General features: G+C 44.0%; 2 protein-coding genes across 5 annotated transcripts; both read right to left on the bottom strand.

Moving 5' to 3' along the window:
* Positions 1–5,769: 5,769 nt before the first annotated feature.
* On the bottom strand, positions 5,770–16,482 carry LOC127591570 (PH and SEC7 domain-containing protein 2). 2 transcript variants are annotated; one of them, XM_052051792.1, is made up of 18 exons: positions 16,244–16,482; positions 15,088–15,229; positions 14,942–14,999; positions 12,309–12,727; positions 11,229–11,313; positions 10,868–11,120; positions 9,748–10,284; positions 9,025–9,105; positions 8,837–8,949; positions 8,691–8,749; positions 8,542–8,631; positions 8,422–8,465; positions 8,172–8,332; positions 8,029–8,099; positions 7,647–7,792; positions 7,418–7,562; positions 6,720–6,866; positions 5,770–6,638 (listed from the first exon to the last, which is right to left on the bottom strand). In XM_052051792.1, exons 4-18 carry the CDS (start codon positions 12,660–12,662, stop codon positions 6,345–6,347), a joined length of 2,580 nt encoding a protein of 859 aa, XP_051907752.1. In that variant the 5' UTR covers positions 12,663–12,727; positions 14,942–14,999; positions 15,088–15,229; positions 16,244–16,482; the 3' UTR covers positions 5,770–6,344. The 2 variants fall into 2 exon arrangements, with proteins under 2 accessions (XP_051907752.1, XP_051907753.1); XM_052051793.1 differs by lacking the exons at positions 14,942–14,999; positions 15,088–15,229; positions 16,244–16,482 and having other exon boundaries at positions 12,309–12,971.
* Positions 16,483–17,143: 661 nt separating this feature from the next.
* On the bottom strand, positions 17,144–19,914 carry LOC127591577 (proteinase-activated receptor 3). 3 transcript variants are annotated; one of them, XM_052051807.1, is made up of 4 exons: positions 19,469–19,660; positions 18,730–18,865; positions 17,796–18,343; positions 17,144–17,643 (listed from the first exon to the last, which is right to left on the bottom strand). In XM_052051807.1, the coding sequence occupies exons 3-4, from the start codon at positions 18,327–18,329 to the stop codon at positions 17,269–17,271; spliced, it is 909 nt and encodes a 302-aa protein (XP_051907767.1). In that variant the 5' UTR covers positions 18,330–18,343; positions 18,730–18,865; positions 19,469–19,660; the 3' UTR covers positions 17,144–17,268. The 3 variants fall into 3 exon arrangements, with proteins under 3 accessions (XP_051907767.1, XP_051907769.1, XP_051907766.1); XM_052051809.1 differs by lacking the exons at positions 18,730–18,865; positions 19,469–19,660 and adding an exon at positions 19,823–19,914; XM_052051806.1 differs by lacking the exons at positions 18,730–18,865; positions 19,469–19,660 and adding an exon at positions 18,661–18,716.
* Positions 19,915–21,106: the final 1,192 nt, after the last annotated feature.

Raw genomic sequence — 21,106 nt, 5'->3', positions numbered from 1 at the left:
AATGGCGTCTTCTTATTTTCTGCATCGACTGCTTTTATGCTCGGGCTCTGCGTCCGTCTTTTTTTTTTGCGGTCTCATTACCACAGTGCGCTAACTAGCTAACCATGCTTGGGTGAGGCCGGCCCACCTGGTGCCCACTGACGGCCGAGATGTGAATACATCTTTGGAAAAGTAGACTTTTTTTTTGTCATCATTCTGATGACATTGTCCAGCTTTTCCATTTCTGGCCTTGTGCGTGTGCATTAATCCAATCTTCAACCCGATCTTGGGTAAAAGTAAACAATCCGGCATATTTTTAACTCTATTCCAGGCGGCTTTCACGTGCCTAAAACCATCGAGAATCTGACTTTGAGAGGAGTCATTCTTCCAAAAGAGTGAAAAGACAAAGTTACAGTTGCAGCACATAAGCGGAAGTCTTCCTCCCCACTGTGGGCCTATTAGCGAGGCGGCTTCGGGCCACAGTGCTCGCGGTAATGAGCCCGCCGGTACAATATAGGCACCAGGCCGGAACAGCTGAGGGCAGACAAAGCTGGCAGGACAGGCCGGGGGGTTGGGGGGGGGGCTCAGTGGGCGACGCTACCACAGAGCCGTGCTTGCACTGTGTCTCTGCGTGTGTGTGAAACAGAAGGCATGTGTCCATCACCATTACGGGGTAAGAGCTCAAAAGACACGACGGCCCCCGCAGAAGGAGCTGGCAAAAAAGCAGCGAGAGGAGTGTGTGGCAATCAGTGGGATGATGGTCGGGGGAGGGGGGCGGATGCGTAGGGGAAGGCAGGGGTTCGGTTGTCCCGCGCCAGTCATCTGGAAAGTTCGTCACTTATCTCCGAGACAGAGACACCGGACCGAGCAATTCAGTCCTGCAAATGAGTGCCCACGCAATTTGTCGTCGTGGCGCGTGAATAGGGGGCGTCGACCCAGATTGCGCCGTGAGAAGGCTTTAATTTTTTGAGTATTTGTTTATGCAGATCAAGGCTGACTGATTCATTGGATGCAATTCCACTACCGATTTGTTTCACATGAAAGCGATTGCATAGCAATTTTTTTCAGTAAAATATAGTATCAATCAAGCATCATCTATTTTGAATATTGAATTACTTAAATAGACCACATTTTATTTTTTGAAGACAAAATCATTTCCACAAACAATATTTCAGGGCCAAAAAGGGTGCACTGCACAGTGGACAAACAACCGGTCCTTAAAAGTGCATATCGAGGACAACTGGTCCTCACAACAAATTAATCACTTTTTTAAAAAACATAACTTATTTATATACAGTATAATTTTAACATATTCTTTTAAAGGCAGAGCCAATTCCACTTTGTATCGTTTAAATAACCAAACTCCATTGTCCTTACAATACAATTTGACACCTCAACTAAACCCATTCATTTGATTGAGAAATGGGTTGCAAAAATATAGTTACACTTATTAAAAGTCCATCTCCGTTTTCAAAATCAAATGTGGCCCATGAGAAAAACAAAACTGAATAACAACAGGCATGAAACTGAAATCGGCCTGCAGTGTGAATCCAGCCAAAGAGGATCTGAAGACCACGCACGGAAAAACACCTGAACCGACACCCTGGTCCTCTAATTTCAAGAGGCGCTCTCATCTCATCTCATCTCATCTCATCTCCTCCACCTTTGGAACAAACGTGCCAGTCAAGAAGGACAGAAGGAGTTTCAGGAAGACAGGGCGGGGGGGCTGTAGAGGGCGGGGGTTATAGAAACACAGGTGCCCAGTGTTGCAGCTCGCCAATTAAACAGCGCACGGGCCCTGCAGGCAGGAAGCTACTGTTTGACTGCGAGACATCAAGAAAAACGCACCTTTCAAAGCACACACATTGAACGCCATCGCACAGCCAGGATGGATAAAAATCAGCCCAGGTATCAGGTACCGCCCCGAGGGAGCAAATGGGGTGACCCCGGGAGGATGTGGAGGGAAGGAGGGAAGGTGAGGGGGCCCCTAATACCATGGAGGGTGGTGAGTCACAAAACAACTCATTCAGCACCGGCACACAGTGCTGCTCGGGTTAACGATTAGCGAGGAAGAAGCAGGTGCAACGGCTGCTGGGTCCGAGCGCTGCAAGGCCCCACATCGAGAGATGCAAAGCAGATCAAAACGGAGCCGACGAGTTCACAAACATTCTTTTTATGCCACGTGTCAGGGCCGGAGCACCGTTTGCGCCTAAGGAGTCCGTGTTTGAGTGTGTGCGTTTGTAAGGAGAGGCAAGGAGAGGTCATGCGTTGAGACGCCCTCAAGACAGGCATTTGCGTTAATTCCGAGGACAGCTGCTTTCGCTACAAAAGCCGATGTTTGCATCAAGCTTGTTCGGAGTCGATTGAAAGAAGAGTTTTCTTGCGAGTTACACTATTTTTGAGGAGTTAGAATAGCACGCTGGAATAAAGGGGGTTTGGGGGGGGTTGCAGGTTTGAATCGTTTCTCTGGCCCTTATTATGTGGTAAAAACATTCCCTCAGCAAAACAGAAACTTTAAATTGACACGATTGACAGAAAATGGTGAAGAACCACATGATGATTCACATGATGTCAAACTGCAAGAGTGTAGTGCCAACTACTGGTGAGGAGGACTTTATGTCAGACTTTTTTGTTGCCAAGTATCAGTGACTGGTTTCGGCAGCTGTCAGGAGTACCCGATACCTTGAAAAAAGGCCGGTATCGGTCCAATGCTGATATTTGGTATCGGTACTCACTATGGCTGGGTAGTTAATTGAAATTTACCCTAAATGTGCCATGTTGCTTGTGCCTGTGATGACTGTTATCATGACCTCCCTGATCATGCTGTATATATTTAATAACACCCCAGTTAGAGTTTAATGTAAAACTAAACACACAACAAAAATATTTACACACACGAGATACTTTGTTTGTGAAACATCGACAGTGCTAATGCGAGCGGTCAATATAAAATCCCATTGACATCTTCCTTCAAAGGACGAATATTCACACACTAACGCTGTGGAAACAGATACGGGCAGGTAATATAATACATTCTTCTGAATCTATGAAAGGCAAGTTATATTACTAAAGCTCAAGCGCAAATTCGTCTTCTGATTCTGAACTTAACGTACGAATGTGCTGCATACGCGCATAGCACCACACTGATCCAAAGAGGCCAACACACAGCAAGAAAAACGGTATTTCTTTTTATTTTTAACCTTGAAATGTTATTTTACTTTTTTTCGAATTTATTTTATAGTTGTCTATGAATAATCGTGTTTATTAACCGTGATTTCAATAGCATTCAAACCAATCGTCATTGTTACTTTTCCCATATTCCGCCATTGCTATTTCAGACGTCATTCCCGTTAAAGTGTCGGTAGACTCTTACTGGTTGGAGTGTCTGAGAGGGCCGCAGAGAGCTTTCATGGGAGAGATGGGTCAGACGCCAAGGCGGTCAAGGGCGAGTGGGCGGCGGTGGAGGAGAGCAGGCTGAGAAAAGAGTTTTTCAAGTGGTAGAGTGGGAGACATGGAGTAACAAGTGGAGCGTGCAAGACGTCAGCAGCAGATGGACAACGAGCATCCGGTGCGTCGTTCAGCCCGGAAGAAAATAAAAATATTGTTGCTGGTGTTTATTGGTGCGTCGTTACATGAATGTTGGCCAGTGTTCGCTGTGCGAGTAGGAAAGAGCGTTGTGGACTTGATACCCTTACAAAGGAAATTGGTATTCTTTTCTTCACCATTTGTTGGTCGAATTTTACATTTCGACATTTCGAATTTATCATGTCGATCATAGATGGATGGGTTTGACGAGCCCCAAAACAAACAAACAACCAAAAAACACAAAAGACATGCTCGATGAACCAGAAAGTAAAAAATATTAATGCTAATAAATGGGCGACAGAAAATTGTGAAGACTTTTTCTAACGCACATGATGATGCACATGATGTCAAACTGCTGGAGTGTAGTGCCAACTACTGGTGAGGAGGAGCACATGTCAGCCTTTAATACAGTATATATTTATATTGATGCTAATGAATGGGTGAATAAAATATGGCATTTAAATTGTGTTTTTGCTATTTGAGTCACAATGGATCGGTCACCACCAACATTCCCACCCCTCCCACACACGCACTCCACAATTCTAAAATCAAAACAGTACAGTCTTTGTCATAAACCAGAAAAGTGTCAAACTAAGACAAAGATGGACAAAAACACAAATATTACAAAAGACAACTCACAATTTTTGTTCCAGAGATTCTATTTTCATTTTCAATGCAACCAATTGCACTCCCAAATGGAAAATAATTTATGCCAGTCATCTTATGTCATGCAACGTAAACCAGGAAGGGCCCTGCTAACGTGCAGACAGACAAACAAAACAAGCAACTTCTTCCTCACTTTTGCTGACAGCTCAACCTTAGCGGAGGTCTGCGCTCGACTAAGTGTTATTCTAGTTTTCTTTGTGTTGCAAAAAGCACGCCAGACAGGTCCTAATGATCCCAACTTGAGCGCTTGCCTTTTTAATTACCCAACCAGGCCTGACAGAGGCTCACAAAGCTCGGATGGACAGGCTCACATGGTACAACAACAACACAAAAAGGGGACAATTCCTTGGGAAAGATGTTTCGTGAACCCAGCAGCTAAGGCCGCCCCTGCTGTTCCAGCCACTCGTGACTTGGCGGTGGTCTTACGAGAGCAGAGCCCGACGGGTGCACTGGAGAGCGGCGCACGTTAGCAAACATTTCAGGTTGAATGATCCAAATAAGACACTAATGGCCACCTTCCTCTTCACGGAATGTTTTGTCGTGTGTGGTTGGCGTCACCTTTCAACATAGCTTCCCCCCACCCCACATCACCAAGTACGGCCCGAGGCCCCCGTCACTCAGGTCGCCCATCAGTCAATCTTCATCTGCACAATCTGACTTTATCTTAATGAGCGGTTGTTATGACAGTCAATGAATGGAGATGGCTACAATTCAGCAGACAGCAAAGTCCAGCATGATTACGTTAACGAAGCCCCCGCAGCCCGTCCAGTCATGGCCACCACCCAAAAACGTCTCGCTAAAAAGCTTATACAGAGTCCAGTGCCTTGATCCCATTCGGACAAGAATGGGATTGTCTTTGCTCTTCATTGCGTTTCCTATTGTTGCATTACATTCCAGTGGGAGGAATGTGTGCGTGTTAGAAGTTTGGAAAGGGGGGGAGTGCAAGGGGTCTTTATCCTAGACATCCTGTTCTTATTGTTAAGCGCTTGAGGTCAGCCGCAACCCGACATGTCGGCTTGAAAAGGGAACAAAATGGGCCTGTGTATGCACACACAAACGCACAGAGCAAAGACTACTCCGTGACGAGAACAACTTTACCCTCCCAAAATAAATCATTAACGCATTTACGGATGAACAACGCACTAGTAGTTCGTACTTGACCTCTTACTGTACTTGTAGGGAAAAATAACAGTGGCATTTTCAGTCACAAAAGCAGGAATGCAATGCTCTCGTTTAGCAGTTCTGAATATTTTTACAATAAGTACCATATGAAAATATACTTCGATCTCCAAGTACTGCAGGATGAGAGGCGGCCGCTTATCCTGGCACGGTGGAGCTCGCTGTGTCTCGTCCTTAGAAAAGAGAAACGCACGAATTACACCGCTGTTTGTATCGCTCATATTCAATGGAAACACACTCACCGGACAAAACATTCGGTACACCTGCGCAGTTCCAAATGTACACATAACAAATGTCAGGTTGAAGTTTGTTTAGCCTTGTTTCACTGAAAGCAAATACACACAGAACAAAGGGTGGCAAGTTTTGAAGATATTACACAATTTAATTCAGGTGAAAAATTATTGAGGAAAAAAAATCAGTCCTTCGTTGTATGTCTTTGACACATTTTAAGTGAGTCTTTTCAAGCAGATATTATGACATGAGATAATAAAAACTATTTGTTTGGTACCAAAATGCATATTTAAAAACAAACGAAAAAATCTCCAGCACTGGACAGATTGAAAACATTTTAAAATGGACCCTTCATATGAACAAAACCATAATAAAAACAACAATTATTTAACACAGAAAATAAAGAGGGAAAACAAAAGTGCAATCATGACAAACTCCGAACGTCCACTTGAACAACAGCACCACCTAGTGGTCGAGATCCAGGCAGGCCCATTTCAACTATTTCTACAAAGCATCCAAAGTCAATCAATCAGGTCCACACATTTTTGGTTACGAAAGATATGAATCAGGTTTGCGTTTGGGAATCCCTGAGGTAAATTTTTGTCAAAGTGCACGAGGTAAAAAAACAAACAAAAGGATACGAGTGGCCGGGTTTCGGTTTGTACCAGGAATAGACAATTGTCACTAAACTTTCCATTTTGCCGTCATGCGTCCTTATTCAACCGAGGCGCGACTCTCCGGTAAGTCCATCTTTCGGAGACGTTGCGTTTGATTCTGACGGCACTCTGCGGCGCCATTTCAATGTCGAGGGAGGGGCTGGATTGGGACTTTGTCAGGCGGCCTACGTCCGCGTCGTCTTCCCCCTCCTCGGCCACCGGGGATGCGCACATGGCTTTGTCGAACAGGCTGAGGACGGCAGCGATAAAAGCGCCGTCGCCCGTCTTCTCGATGCCCTTCCAGGCCTCCAGCACTCGCGTGTAGCTCTCGTAGCGACATATCTGCGGGCGACGGGATGAGAATTGACTGATGGTTCGGAAGTGCCATGTGGTTCTCAAGATGCTGGCCCCCGTTGCCGCTACCTCGTGCTGCAGGTACTCGGCCCTGGTGCGGTGCTCCTCCATTTCCTTGCCTCGAGCCTTCTTGCCCTCCGGTGGGTTCTGTTGGAGGTACGACAGGTCCGTCTGGAAGGACTCCAGCATTCCGGCGTGAGACTGAAGCTGGCGTTCCTGCACAGGACGCAGCAAGAGTACTTGTTATACAAGGCTCAGCGAGAAATAATCTAATTGCGATTTTTTTTTCGCTCCTCAAGAAATAATGAATCTGTATATAATCTTGTTGGTTAGGCTAAAGCTAAAATAAAGGCAATTTTAAAGATTCACCGTCGCACTACAGGCTTCAGCAGGACTGTGCCTCTTGAGTCACGCTCTATTCTTATTGTAAGCACATACCTCGGGTCAAAAATTTCTATCATGTCAATAATCGACTGGGTTTGCAACGCATCAATATGTACCGCGTCTTTGGCGATGTTCATTGCGATTTACTCCATGAGTGCCTTCTATTTGGCTACTTTCCAATGACACGGAAAACAATGAGAAAGTGATTCCCGTATGTGCTACGTAAAGCTCCTGGAATCAATCTCTACTCTGTTCGCAGTCTTGTTGATTGTGAAATGTAGAAGCAGCTTTATGAATTTATGGGATTAAATTAATCAATATCATCAATTAATCGCACGGTTGGTACATTAACACACTTTGACTGAGCATAGTACCAAACATACTAGAGTGTGTGCGGACTGCGAGGCAGGCAGGATGGGCCGACAAAACCTCCGCTGGGAGCCGACGGCGGCGGGGAACGGAGGGGAGGAGTGAAGCGCCGACACCAAGTTAATGCGGCTGATCCACGAAGTCATCTCCATTTTGGATCTGTGAAGGGAAAAGGAGTGACGCAGAGTGGTGGTCGCCGCAACGCTGACGCGCCGCCCCCTAAATTCCGGCCAAAAAACTTACGACGCTTGAAAGAGGAACACTCTCCAGTCGGCAGTCTGCAAACGGAAGACGTACGGCTTCTTGGTGTAGTCGGCCGCCGGCTCGGCCAGCGAGTGATGGACGCTAACCACCTCCTCGTTGCTCTGCTGATCCCCCCGGCTGTGATCCTGACATCGCCCGATGTCAAAATGATAACATGATAAACTGTCCACTGTAGTAACCGCTGTCCCTGAAATGGTTAACTTAACTCATCCAGTACCAGCCAATTCTAGACCAAGTCTGAAAGACGTTTAAAAACGTCTTTGGGAGTGAATGAGATAATTATTTGAGTCTATCAATTAATCGTTTGAGCCCTTCATGATAGATAATGCACCATTACAAGCAGCAGATGAACGCTACAAACCTTCTGTAAGTAAAGGACCATTCCCTTCAGCACGCCATAGAAGGTTTTCCAGCGCCTCTTCCCCCAAGGAGCTGACAACACAACGTTAATACTTCGGTGTGGCTCAAAGTTGGTTCGTAGGGCACTTTAGTGTGTGGACGTACTGCGCTTCCCGTCAATATCGGCGTGGAGCTTCCTCTGGATGAAGCCCTGCTTGACAACGGGGGCCGTCTTGTCGTGAGGGACGTCCTGGAAGGGGTTGCTCTTCGAGCGAAGCGGCGCGTCCACCTCCTCCATCCACACCGAGGTCAGCTCCTGCTCATCACTGGGGAGTCGTCGGTTGAAGATGTGACACAGTATTTATTTGGTTGAGGCAGCATTTTCGGCATCGTTTTTTCATAAACAAGGACTCACACGGCCCATTGCAGTGGCTCGCTCTTGATGGAGTTGTAAAGACCCTGTCAGGTGTATTAAAAAAAAAAAAAACATGAACAATACTTTTCATCTCTAAAAAAATTTCAAGTGAGTTCTTACTTTCAGCAGATCCTTGCTGAAGTTTTGTCCGTCGTTCATGCCCTCAAGGTTGGACACGAATCTGGATGAGGACATGGCTTTCCCTACGTTCTGTTAAAACACGAGTCACGGTTGAGTCACGGGCCGTTCCGCTCAATCGTGTTGCCCACCTGTCCATGGAGGTCCGTGTTGAGGAGCATCAGAGCGCACGTGATGGCAAGCACAGCACCTGCGCGAGGTGGAAAGGCGTGACATTTGAGTGTGCGTTGGGTCTGTAAGGTGAGGTGGGTCAAAAGGAAGTGAGATCCATGCCCACCCGGTGAGGAGAAAGAGTCCGGGTTGCAATGGTGGAAACGGTCGGCGAAATGCTGGAGCACCCGCTCGCGCTCCTGCGTCTCTCCCAGCAGCATGACCACTTTGAGGAAAGACCTGAAGATGCAAAGAGGAACTACAGACATTCATCAGGGACTTCGGGAAACTTTGCTGTGCATTCGTAATGCTCACCTCAGGGCTTGATCCAGAGTTTGCCCGGTGAAGTCAAAGAACCTGAGGTACTCCTCCCCAACAGCACGGCTGAAGGAATTGCTACAGAGAAACAACAGGGATGACTTGGTTCATGAATAACGCGTTACTTAATATAAATATTGTACACCAGTTGTTCAACGCTTAGTATACTGCCTCTGGTGGCATACAAAAAAAAGAAATCACAAAATTAAACCTTACAGTGGTTTGAATCGGGACAGTATATTTGTTAAAGGGTACTCATTTTTATCCATCTGAGGAGCGTCCATTTTGCCAAAATTTTGACTGAAAATCTTCACCCATTTTCTGATTTTGCTCAGGGGATCTTTGCAAACTGAGCCCTGAGCAGCTGCGATGTCATTTTCAGCAAGTGGCAAAAAGGTTGGCCCCGGAGATGCGATAAAAATGGGCGGACTCAACCCCATACCTTGGAGACTACTGCCATCTAAAGGTATTTCTAGCACACTGCACTTTTCAATACTGTACACTGGTCTTTTTGTATACCTTTAGTAAGGATGTAACAAAAAAAAATCCGTTTTGCTTGATAAGTTGCGAGTGAATCCATTCAAATCGTTCCACTTTAAAATATATATAGTTTGTGTTACAGAAGGAATCATCTTTTCCTGGTGCTATATCTTTGAAAGTAATGACACCTTTTACACGACTGACAAGTTCATTGTGAGAACGTGACGTGTATGTTCTTACTCTTTGTCGAAGTGCTTGACCACATCGACGCGTTGAATCCCCTCCAGCTTAAAGAGTCGCTCAGCAAGACGAAACGCCTTCTCCCGGTCCATATCGCCTCCATTCATGTGAGGTGTTGCCGACTCTGCGGTTCTGCCTGGCTCGACGTTCGTCACAAGTACGGGCCCGGATCCGTTGAGGGCGATTGCAACCTCATGAGACTCATTTGACTTTAGGGCCCGAGAGGAAACCTTGAGTAGCAAAGAGGCGACGTCCTTGGCTTGGTTCTGGTGTGATGCCTTGGTCTCGACTTCGCTCTCTTTGACGGCAGAGTCCACAAACTGGATTGAAGAGTGTGTTTTTTCGGAAAGTTGAGGCTGTCCCAGATGGACCGAGTCGTCACAGTGTTTCGGGGGCAGCCTGTTGTCCTGTGAGAACGTTTGTGGTTTTCCCTCTGAACCATCAGCTGCTGGAACTTTTTGACTTGGGGTTCCTTCAGCAAGTACCTCTAAGGATGGTCCATTATTGTCAGTTTGCTTTGGCAGTTCAGGTGCCTCCCTAAAAAGCGCAGATAAAGTACAATTGTTATCACAAAAAAGTGCATTGGTGTCATTTGTAAATAACAAAAAAAAGATACAAATTTGGCCTGTGCTATTCTTCTTATTATTATCATTATTATTATTATTAGCATCAATTTTCAAGGTTATTTGGATTTTTGGGGTGGTTGAAGGAACTACGTAAGAACATGGCTGCAAATAACCAGGAGCTAGTTTACAAAAAGCACAGAAAATGTACAATTTGGCGGCTATATTTTTCAACTTTTTGATTCTTCTCACCAATATTTTTTTTAAGCGACGTTAATTTCCAGTAACCAACAGAAGAAAAATTCATCTGAAGCATTTTTCATATTCATAGCACTCACAGGAAGAAAATGGCACCAAACATCAGAAAGACCAGTTGCTCGTTTACATAACACAAAAGCATTCATTGATCTACAATGGAAACTTTTGACCATCCTTATGTGAAAAAAATATTTTGCCATAGTCGCCTTGTCAAGTGAAAAAAAAAATGAAAACAAAAATAAAATAAAACAGGTTATTTCTCACCCAGCCAGACTAGAAATACAATGAAATATACTCACACGTTGTTGGAGACGCATTCATCGAGACGAGACACGTTGCTTGCACTCCCCACTTGGCTTTCATCCGCCATCTTGGCACCTTGAAATGAAGTTTGTGGTCCCGCTGAATGGGCGCGTTGCGTCATCAACACCTTCAGCTCCTCCTCCTGCTCCTCCCGTGGTTCTTCAGTGCGTAAATCTGCAGTGGTACTAACCGCATCGGACGTGACACTGTCTTCCTCCTCTTCCTCTAAGTCAGACTTAAAGCTGACGGCTGTGGGGGAAAGAAAAAAAAAAAGATGCAAATCACTCCCTCACGTCCCACCCAACAAGTCTGATTCAATTTTATTTGCAAGCAAATAAGCCTTTGCGTGATGCGTACCGTTATGACTGGAGCCTAAGAGCCGATGCGGTGAATGTTCCCTTTGTTGTGTCGTCGGCTCCTGTCCCGCTGCGGCATCACATGGCTAAAAATTGCAACACGGGTCATCGATCATGCACAGCATGTGACCGCGGATGCAATATGAGAGGCGGCGAAAACGGGGCTCTTTCCGCTACATCCATCCCGACCGCTAAACTACCTCCACATCCGCATCATGAACGTGGAACAACTGAGGGGGGGGGGTGATGCAAACGATCTCTCTTACATGGCTTTACTTAATTGACGCTTCACTGTACAACTACAGAGCCGGATAATAATGCTTTGCTTTACAGTCAGAGCGGTATCGTGCATGTCGTTGTCCATCACTATTTAAATGACATGTGTTGCCAAATCAAGAAGACCGTAGATTGCTTTGCGGGTGAGTCTTCCAGTAAGAATGAAAGGATTGTCTCAAGAAAAAGCTTTGTGAGGTCAAGGACTGGCCTGGTCAGTCTCCAGACCTCAACCCGAGAGAAAAGCTTAGAGGGAGCGCAAAGTTTGGCATTTCAAACTTGAAGTATGGCCACGGTAACAAGAACTAACTTGTAGTTTTGTATTAAATTATTACTCAATAAAACACTAAATATTTTCTGACTTCTATATTGTGTGTGCGTCTGTGTGTTTTTTTTTGTGTGCATGTTTAACTGCGAGTCTATGACCAAATCAGTCAGTAAATACAGCAGTGCATTGCACAAAACATACTAATTGTTGGATGTGTGCATTTAAGGGGCGTGGCCTGATGAGTGTTGTCAAGAGGTGGAGTCGGAGTCGGACCGTGCGGGTTTTCTTATTTTATATTGGTGCGTTTGTGTGCGCCGTTAAAATGAAGTGTTGAAAGTACATACCGGGTAGTTTCTTTTTTAAACAAATGACATCGCTTAAAGGAAATTGCAAATGGTCACGTGTTCCGCTTTTTATTCCTATCTGAAGCAATGTTAAGGGACCGCAATTTTTATTTTTTTTAATGAGCCAATGAATCAGTTATTGGAATTGACTCCGCCAAATATTGTGTAACGGAGCAAAAGAGCATCGAGCGCTTACCTTGAAATCATTTCCCGTCAAGTTCACTGATGAGTCAGTGCCATCTCGTTCCTCTTTGCGCTCCGCTTCATTTCCATGAAAAGGTCCGAGCGGCGATGAAGAAATACCATCCCCAGACTCGCGGCCGGTTCTGGAAGATGGCCTCTGCGCCACGCCGTCAGGAATCTCCCACTGCACTGTGGCGAAGGGAAGTGCGCAAGATGCGACAGTGCTGCAGCTCACGGGTCGCCTCAGCCATATTGTCTCCTCTATTTCATCCTTCGCCTCTCCGTTCAAGTGCTGAAGATCATGAGGACGCCAGGGGTCCAAATCAGTCAAATCCAAGTGCGGGGAGGCCAGGCGGTCCTCCTCCATCGGCGTCTCCCACCGCCCCCACCAAGGTCGTTTATTCTTTAGGCTGTAGTGTGTCACTCACAGATCTGCGGATGAAGGAGAACATGTGATACACGCTGGATGTTGCATCAAACCAAAAATTTGGTTCAAAAGGTTCATTGTGATAAAAATAGGCATGAGGGAGCTCTCAGCAGGAGGGCGTCCATAACGCACAAGTACGTCTATTCACATTGTTGCTGATGAGGAAATAAACATTGGTCTGTGTATCGTTGCCGCTCATGTGACTGGCAGAGAGGTTGCGTAAATGAGGGAAGCGCAAGTCAAGCTAAATTGAAACTAATGCGCTTACGTTACTCGTATTCCGAATTGGATGTTGCAGAATTTGATTATACACCACGGCAGAATACATCAATGAAGATGTGATGGAATTCAACTCCATTTTCACGGCCTTAAAAGAGACTCTTTTTTTTTCCTCCTGAGAGCATTTTTGAGCGTTGTTTCTTTTCAATGCTCCAGTTTATGAAAAGAAGTACTGTATACAAATTATTTTTACTTACAGTAAAAAATAATTTGTAACATTTGGACCTACAATTCAGTCTGTAAATTTTTACCTTTTAATTAAGACATCTAAAATTACTACGAGTCTTTTTTTGTTTGCACATATATTTATTCTTCTATTCAACAAAGAGTTTCAAACATGTCATCAAAATGTCCAGCCTGAAAATGCCTTTCAGATTGATTACTTAGCCATCCCTCGGTTTTCCATCAATGCCATTTTTTCCGTCAAAAACGCAAACAATATACCACCTTGCCATTTTTTTTTTCCAGGATGATCCGATCTTAGATTCACTGCCTCAGCTAAGCCTCTTTGCATCCTTACCCGTCCTATCTTTCAGACATGAACATGAAAGATTTGTGATAACATATCTTGCCTAAAACCATTTTGACATTGGGACACAAATCTCCTTGCACCTTACGTGCAACAACAACTGCCAAACTGCACCTCAATACCAGATGTCATGACTGTGGAGCCCCTGAAAATAGAAGTCTTCTATATTAAATTTTGTGCAAATTTTACATCATCGCTTTTATATAAATAGTATTTGGAGTACCTAACCACACACCAAGTGTGAAATGCTGCTCCTGTTTCAAATCAGTTCGATATTTTTCTGGATTTCAACGCATTATCTGACCTCAGTCCGAGCCGTGGAGATAAAAAGTCAAAGGGGTGGCGCGTGTTGCGGGTTGGCAACGGAACCGTCTGCAATTTGTTTTGAAACGTCTTATCGCCACAGTGTGCGCTCGTACGGTCGCCGCCACGTGTGTTGTCGCCACAAAAGCAAGGGCATCTCTTGACGAGGACGTCAACACAAAAACCGACTGGCGGCCACCGTTCAATTTCATTCCTCCTGCAGCTTCCCCTTTATGACGCGCCTCCAAACGTCGCACAACCGTCATCCGGGTGAAACCTCGACCGCGTTTCCTGTGTGCGCTCATGTCTCACTTCCTGTCAGGGTGCACCAAGTGCTTTTTGTTACACCATGCCAAAGTCAGATAAAAGAGAAGTAGGTGCACTTTAAATGTAGTTACAGAAGGAAAAATAAACACATGAATATATATATATATATATATATATATATATACACACACACACACACACACACACACACACACACATACATATTTGTATACATTTGAAATGAGGATAGCTAAGAGTGTCATCTCATTTCTCCAAAATATTTCTACCTCCTCCCACCTCGCTCCTCTGTCATTCTGAAATGAGCCACTATACGCGGGATCATGTGAAGTTACACAAGAATATCAAAGATTCTTCTCACTTTCACAGAGGTGTTAATTAAATTTGGTGTTTTGTTTTTATAGTCGTGACAGCGGTGTCGAACTGCACTGTGTCATACTGAGAGCTGTTTCTAATTTTCTGGCCACCTACCGGTAATTTAGCCGCACCTGTGGTATAAAACATAAGAAACGCCTCGACTGCAAATAATAAGAACACTAAATGTCTTTTCCTGCAAAAACACTTCATGAGAGCTAGTCTGACCAGCTCTGGAAGTTTCTAAGCACAATAGAAGCTTGGGATGACGGTTGACATACATTCAAGGAGAAGTTCAAATATTTTAACACACTGACAGCATTTTGGAAAACAAAAGAGGAACAACGGACACAACGAAAGTGGTCTCTATTGTATTCTTAATTATTATTACTCGTGTAACAATAGGCAGGAAACATCTCATGAAGCAGATTTTTTTTTTGGGGGGGGGGGGGGATAAAGTGTGACTTACCACCGGGCGGGTCCATAAAAGCAGCATCAAATGATCACCTGGCTTGTGAGCTTTTCATCTAGTGGGAGGAGAGAAGGCGAACAGACATGGCTTCTTACATGCTTTCACAGCGCAAGAACACAAAATAAGTTTTTTTTCTCTATTACCTGCTGGGACCCACAAACTAGCTGCACGGCCACTCTATGCGCAGAGCAGCATGTCAGCATGTGATGTCGCTCGCACGTGGCCCACACTTAGGGTTTCCTTTGCAGCCAGATGAGATCTCTTGTTTGGTCGCTGCAGATATGGCTGCCAGAAGTGGGGGGTTGAGGTGGAAAGAGAAGAGCGAGGAGGAGGGTGAAAGTTGCAAAGAGGAAGAAACGGTTGGTTGTGATTGGCAAATGACTTGGGCGAAAAGACACCTGAGAGGTTCAGTATACACCCACGGGGCCTGGAGGCATGCGCACACACACACACACCATTTATAAGAACACAAGCGAGCACACGCGTCAAGTGAGGGGAGTGGTTCATCTTCATTCCTTCAAACAACACTTGTTGTATTCACGATGTAGCAAAACCAGAAGGCGTCTGTCCAGATTCAAAGTGACAATGGAACAGTCTTACCAGTCACCTACATGAGTGTTTGCAAGATAAATCAATGAAGCCCTAAATATTTTGGGTATATTTTTAAGTGCAAACCTACCACTGGCACCATAAATACAATAAAACAAACAATCAAGCAACTACTTCTCTTCGGAACAATAAAAAGATTAGTTTAACATAATAAAATTCTGAGTTTTTCTTATTGGCAATATATTAAGACTTTATGCTGAACAACTATTTTGGCGGGGCCGGGGGGGGCGGCAGACAGATAGCTGGACTGCGAGATGGACCGACAGACACATAAACAAACAAACAATGAAACAGACAGAAAGACGGATAGATATGCCTCGGCAGCAACATGTACACAGTGATCGTAATAATAATAAATTAGTTCAACACGAGCTTGTTTAACTGTGTCTAGACAGGTGTTTTTAAATTTAACACGCATCAATATCACGCCTTTAGTATGACAGCTATTTAACTACCCTTTTGACCACTCTCGATATTTCGTTTGGGGTTAGACTTCCTCAAGGTCGATAATAGACTTCATTTTTGACATCACTAACATCACATTTAGGGACATTATGTAATTAATACAATTTCTTTACCAGTAGCGGTACAAGTGATAACATAGGCACATTCCAAAAGTGACCATACTTCATTCCTTAGCATCAGCATCATTAGCATGATTAGCATCAATATTAAAAATATTAGCATTACCTAGCATTTACGTGGGCATTATTGCGTTTGGAGTGATCTTAGCCGTCGGCTTCTGAGGTTACATTGTAATGTCGAGAACGGCGACGTACATGAGCGATACTGTGGAACACAATTTTTCTATCTGAACACCGATTTCAACATGCTTTTTAATAGTGGTGTGTGTCACCATAAAAAATGTTAGCATCTACGACGTGGCAGCAGTCTGGTCGTTCTCCGTCGAAGCCTCTAGGGGGTGCGCTGGAGCTTCAATGGCTCGAGAGCTGACGAACTGAAACCGCCTGGTCTATGTTACGTCACTTTGGCGCGACCTTGACTCATTATTTTCGGCCCGAATTTTCATGAAGCAAAATGAAAATTTATTTTTACACAAAACTCAAAGTATTAAAATTGCTTACATTGCTTTTTTTGTACAGTGCAATGTTTGAAATGGATTTGTATTTTAACGTGTTTTTCCAAAAACTGGAATGTCACACGAAATATACACTTTGACATATCAGCATTCAAAATGGACTGTCAAACAAAAGTAACGATTTCAAGTGTGAGTTAGGGTTTTGTTGGCTTTCAGCCTTTCTCCCTACTTTTCATACTTCCCCTGCCTCTATCATCATCCTTCCTGTTTAGAATCAATGTCCAGGTCTGCCATCCTCTCCTCATTGTTCCCTTTCATCATTCTTCCTTCTTTCCTTTCATGTCACCCTTCATACCTTCTTTTCTGCCTTTCATACATTGTTTCTCTCGATCCATCCTTCCTAAATACCTTGCATACGTTCTCACTCCAATCATTCTTCCTTCTTTCCCCTCTTTGATACCAGCCCTCCTTAATTTGAAAAGTGTACAGTCAACCTACTTTTGGCCCACGCTTATATAGACTTTTGACTAGTACCTCTCGGCAAGATTGAGAAAAAAACATTCTGCTTTTTTGTAATTATTGTACGGGGTATTTTTTAATTAACCAAATTGTATATGCAGTAAATCCACTAAAACATACTGTAGACTTTTTTCGGGCAGCTGTCTCCCAGCTATGTTTATACTGTAGAAGCTACTGTAGATTCGAAGGGTGTGGCATTGGTCTGGTAGCAGCCTAGAAATCCCACTTTCTCCTTAGACAAGTAAAGCATGGGCTGGATGCTACTACTTAAGTCCATCAGTCCAAAGGCGATGTAATGGATGTAACAGCGGAAGACTTTGGGCGAGAAGTAGTGCTGAAAGGGGAAGAGCGCCACCGGCGGTAAATAGTTGAAGACGATGATGCCGAGGATTATGAGCACCATCTTGGAGGCTCGCTTCTTCACCGGGTGCATTTCGTCCCGGCCGGGCCCGGACTTGCGCAGCACTAACAGGATGGCGATGTTGCAGAACACCATGAAAGCAAAGCTGACCAGGATCATGACGGTGAAGACCTTCTCCGAATGGACGATGGGGCCCACGTGAATTGAGAAAAAAAAATTAATTCAGCAAATTTCCCACTTGGGGATCAACAAAGAATATTTCACACATATACATACACACACACACACACCCACACACACACTTCAATAGTGTTATGTAAGACCTTCTCGAAGTTGACGATGTGACCCACACACTTAGCGACGGCATGAGCCAGAATGAGGAGCCACACCAGTACGGCCAGGCCGGCCCGGTGGTGGCGGTCCTTGAGCTTGGTGAAGGTGACAGGGTGCACCACGGCCACATAGCGGTCCAGGCAAATGCAGGAGAGGAAGAGCGGCGATGCGTCTTTCATCCCATAGAAGAAGCGCAGCACGGACCAGGTGCTGCTGGTGGTGAGGAACACAATGTTGGCCAGTTCCAACGGCGGCACGAGACAGAAAAGCACATCCAGGATGGCTAGTTGCAGGATGAAGATGTCCGACGTGGATGAATCGCTCTTGTTTTTGCGGATGAGCCACAGGACCATGATATTTGCAGGGATTCCCACGAACATGTTGATGAACTGCAGGCACAGGTACCAGATGAGCACAGCCGGCATATCGCGGCAGCCCTCGAATACCGTCTGCTCCCTCGGTGAGGCGTTAACGGGCTGCTGAGAGATGAACAGCTCCGACGAGTTGAGGAAGCGGAAATCCATGGCGAGGGGTAGGGCTGGGCAATGATATGAAAAATAATAATTACAGTTACTTTGATGTATATTGAAATCACGATGAATAAGCTCGATGAGTCAATCATTTGTATTTATTCAACTCAACTATAAATGTAACTTGAAAGAACATTCAGAAAGTAAATTAGTAGCCAAAATAAAACATTTTTGTCTCACAATTGAGAAATTCGCAACATTTGGAGGGAAGTAGAAAAAAAACAACATGAAGTATTTGCATGCACAAAATAACTTTTAAAAATGTACTGTACGCAGTACAGAATGCAATATAAAATTACAGAAAAATAAAATAGCAATCTCTTACATGGTCTAGTTAAGAGCAGCATGGTCGATACTGGTAGCTACATGTGTGTGTGTGTGTATATAAACTTACCTCCAATTAATGTTGCAAGAGAGCGGTCCCTTCCGCGCCTAGTTGCTCCACCGACAACCGCTCAGCTTCCTCTTTAAAGTTCACGTCAAACCGTGTGAACATGTGCAGTCGCAGTTTTCATAATAGTTGTCAGTACCTGCCACTTTGCGACTTGTTCGCGATACATGTCTGACGCATCATCAGCCAATATGAAAAATATATGATATATGAAAAATAATAATTACAGTTACTTTGATGTATATTGACATCACGATGAATAAGCTCGATGAGTCAATGATTTGTATTAATACAACGCCCAAAACTCAATAAATGCAACTTGAAAGAACATTCAGAAAGTAAATTAGTAGCCAAAATAATAAAACATTTTTGTCTCACAATTGAGAAATTCACAATCTACAACAGCAACATTTGGAGGGAAGTAGAAAAAAAAAACATGAAGTATTTGTACACAAAATAACTTTATAAATGTACTGTACGCAGTACAGAATGCGATATAAAATAATAACATAGAAAAATACAATCATAGCAATCTCTTACGTGGTTAAGAGCAGCATGGTCGATACTGGTAGCTGTGTGTGTGTGTGTGTGTATATATAAACTTACCACTAATTAATGTTGCAAGAGAGGGACTTTTTCCGTGGCTCGTTGCTCCACCGACAAACGGTCAGCTTCCCCTTTAAAGTTCACGTCAAACCGTGTGAACATGTGCAGTCGCAGTTTTCACAGTAGTCCTCGGTACCTGCCGCTTTGTGACTTGTTTGCGATACATGTCTGACGCATCATCAACCAATAAACCAGTAGCAATATGCGAGGGCGGACTGCTCGTTATAAAAATATAACTGGACTCGCACTGTTTCATCACTGTTTGTGATCGTTGTCATTGACACCCGATTAAGAGTGTGAAAAAAAAGTGTCAAATTTTCCACTGAGTGATATGAGAGGAAGTATTCAGAAAATACAGTAGATTGACAGAAAAAATTATTTCATGAAAAAAAAAACAACAAATTGCCGCTACAAATCAAAATGTACCTAAATGAGTTAAAGGACTTAGCAACATTCCGCTACAAATGTAAAGAAAAAAAAATCCACTTACCTATTCAATGAGTTGGCAAATCAAACTGAGGCTTCTGTATCCTAAACTTGTACCTCAACAAATAAAGTCCAACACTTTAAGGATCCTATTCCTGAAAGTGTGTGAAAAATGAGTCATTAAAAAAAAACATTTGATTAGAGTGGTGAGGTTTGGTGAGGCGCGGAAGGTCCGCGTGGCCGACGTGTCGTGGCAAGCCGCCATCCATTCGACACCGATTGGCAATGATGCAACCAAGCAATGCGAGGCCTGACGGAAAATTGACGGCGGTAAACAACTGATGCAACCGTGCATGAACTCGCTCATGATTCAATTCACCGTAACACTTTGGTAAGTGTTACCCCGGGCTGACGTGTTTGATATAGATTTTTAATGGTCGCCGTATACAGCAGGATGCTCATGGGATGATCTTGTCTGGAAATTTATGCCACCGCCCCCTCACACATTAAAAAAATAAATAAAAATCATGCTTAACCAATGCTTAACGATTTGAGGTCAAATATCACGTTGCTTTAATTGTTTTAAAACTGCAACCATTGACGCAAACCGTGAGCATGTCAAGGAAAGTATGTTAGCATTAAGCTAGCGAGGGCTGTTCCTAAGGCTTCCCCCAGCACTGCGTCAGTTAATCACGCAAACATACAAGCGGTCCGCGTGTGGCTCCTGTTGGAAATGTGAGCTGGGTTTGTTTACCTTTGGCATCTGTCTTCGGAAATTACTGTCAGTCTCCCTGCAGGTAGCTGCCCTATGAAAAGTGCAGTTACAATGGCACGCAAACAGACAATTTCACGTTCGGCAGATTGAAGACAAACAGTCCCAGTCTACACACATCGACCATATAACTACGCAGTTATATATTCTTTATCATCTGTGACGAAGGACTAATATTAGTGCTGTACTGATGAGATGAGAGGAGTGGAGTTAAGATGTTTCAATGAGCTCAGGTGGGCGAGGCACTACTGTGTTGGAAACTATAAGTGTATAATAGTTTCCAACACGTAAATAAACATATTGGAAACTATAAGTATGACATATTACAGGATATGTAGTACTGGATTATGATTGTATTATTGTATTGGTATATCAGTGATTTAATTTAGCATCAAAGTATGAATCATGCTTACAAGAGATGTATTTTCCCACAATGAATCCATTTTTACAATTTCAAACCTCATTCCTCACTTTAAGTCAGACATTTTTTTTCCATTGATGTGACACCAACATACTAATTTAAACGTAGGAAGTAAACATTGTCTTGAACGATAAACTGTAGCTATTTTTTCCCTT

Source organism: Hippocampus zosterae, chromosome 18 (genome assembly GCF_025434085.1).
Source record: "Hippocampus zosterae strain Florida chromosome 18, ASM2543408v3, whole genome shotgun sequence".
NCBI classification, from domain to species: domain Eukaryota; kingdom Metazoa; phylum Chordata; class Actinopteri; order Syngnathiformes; family Syngnathidae; genus Hippocampus; species Hippocampus zosterae.
The sequence above is the reverse complement of the archived record's forward strand: the minus strand, read 5'-3'. Positions and strand labels throughout refer to the sequence as shown.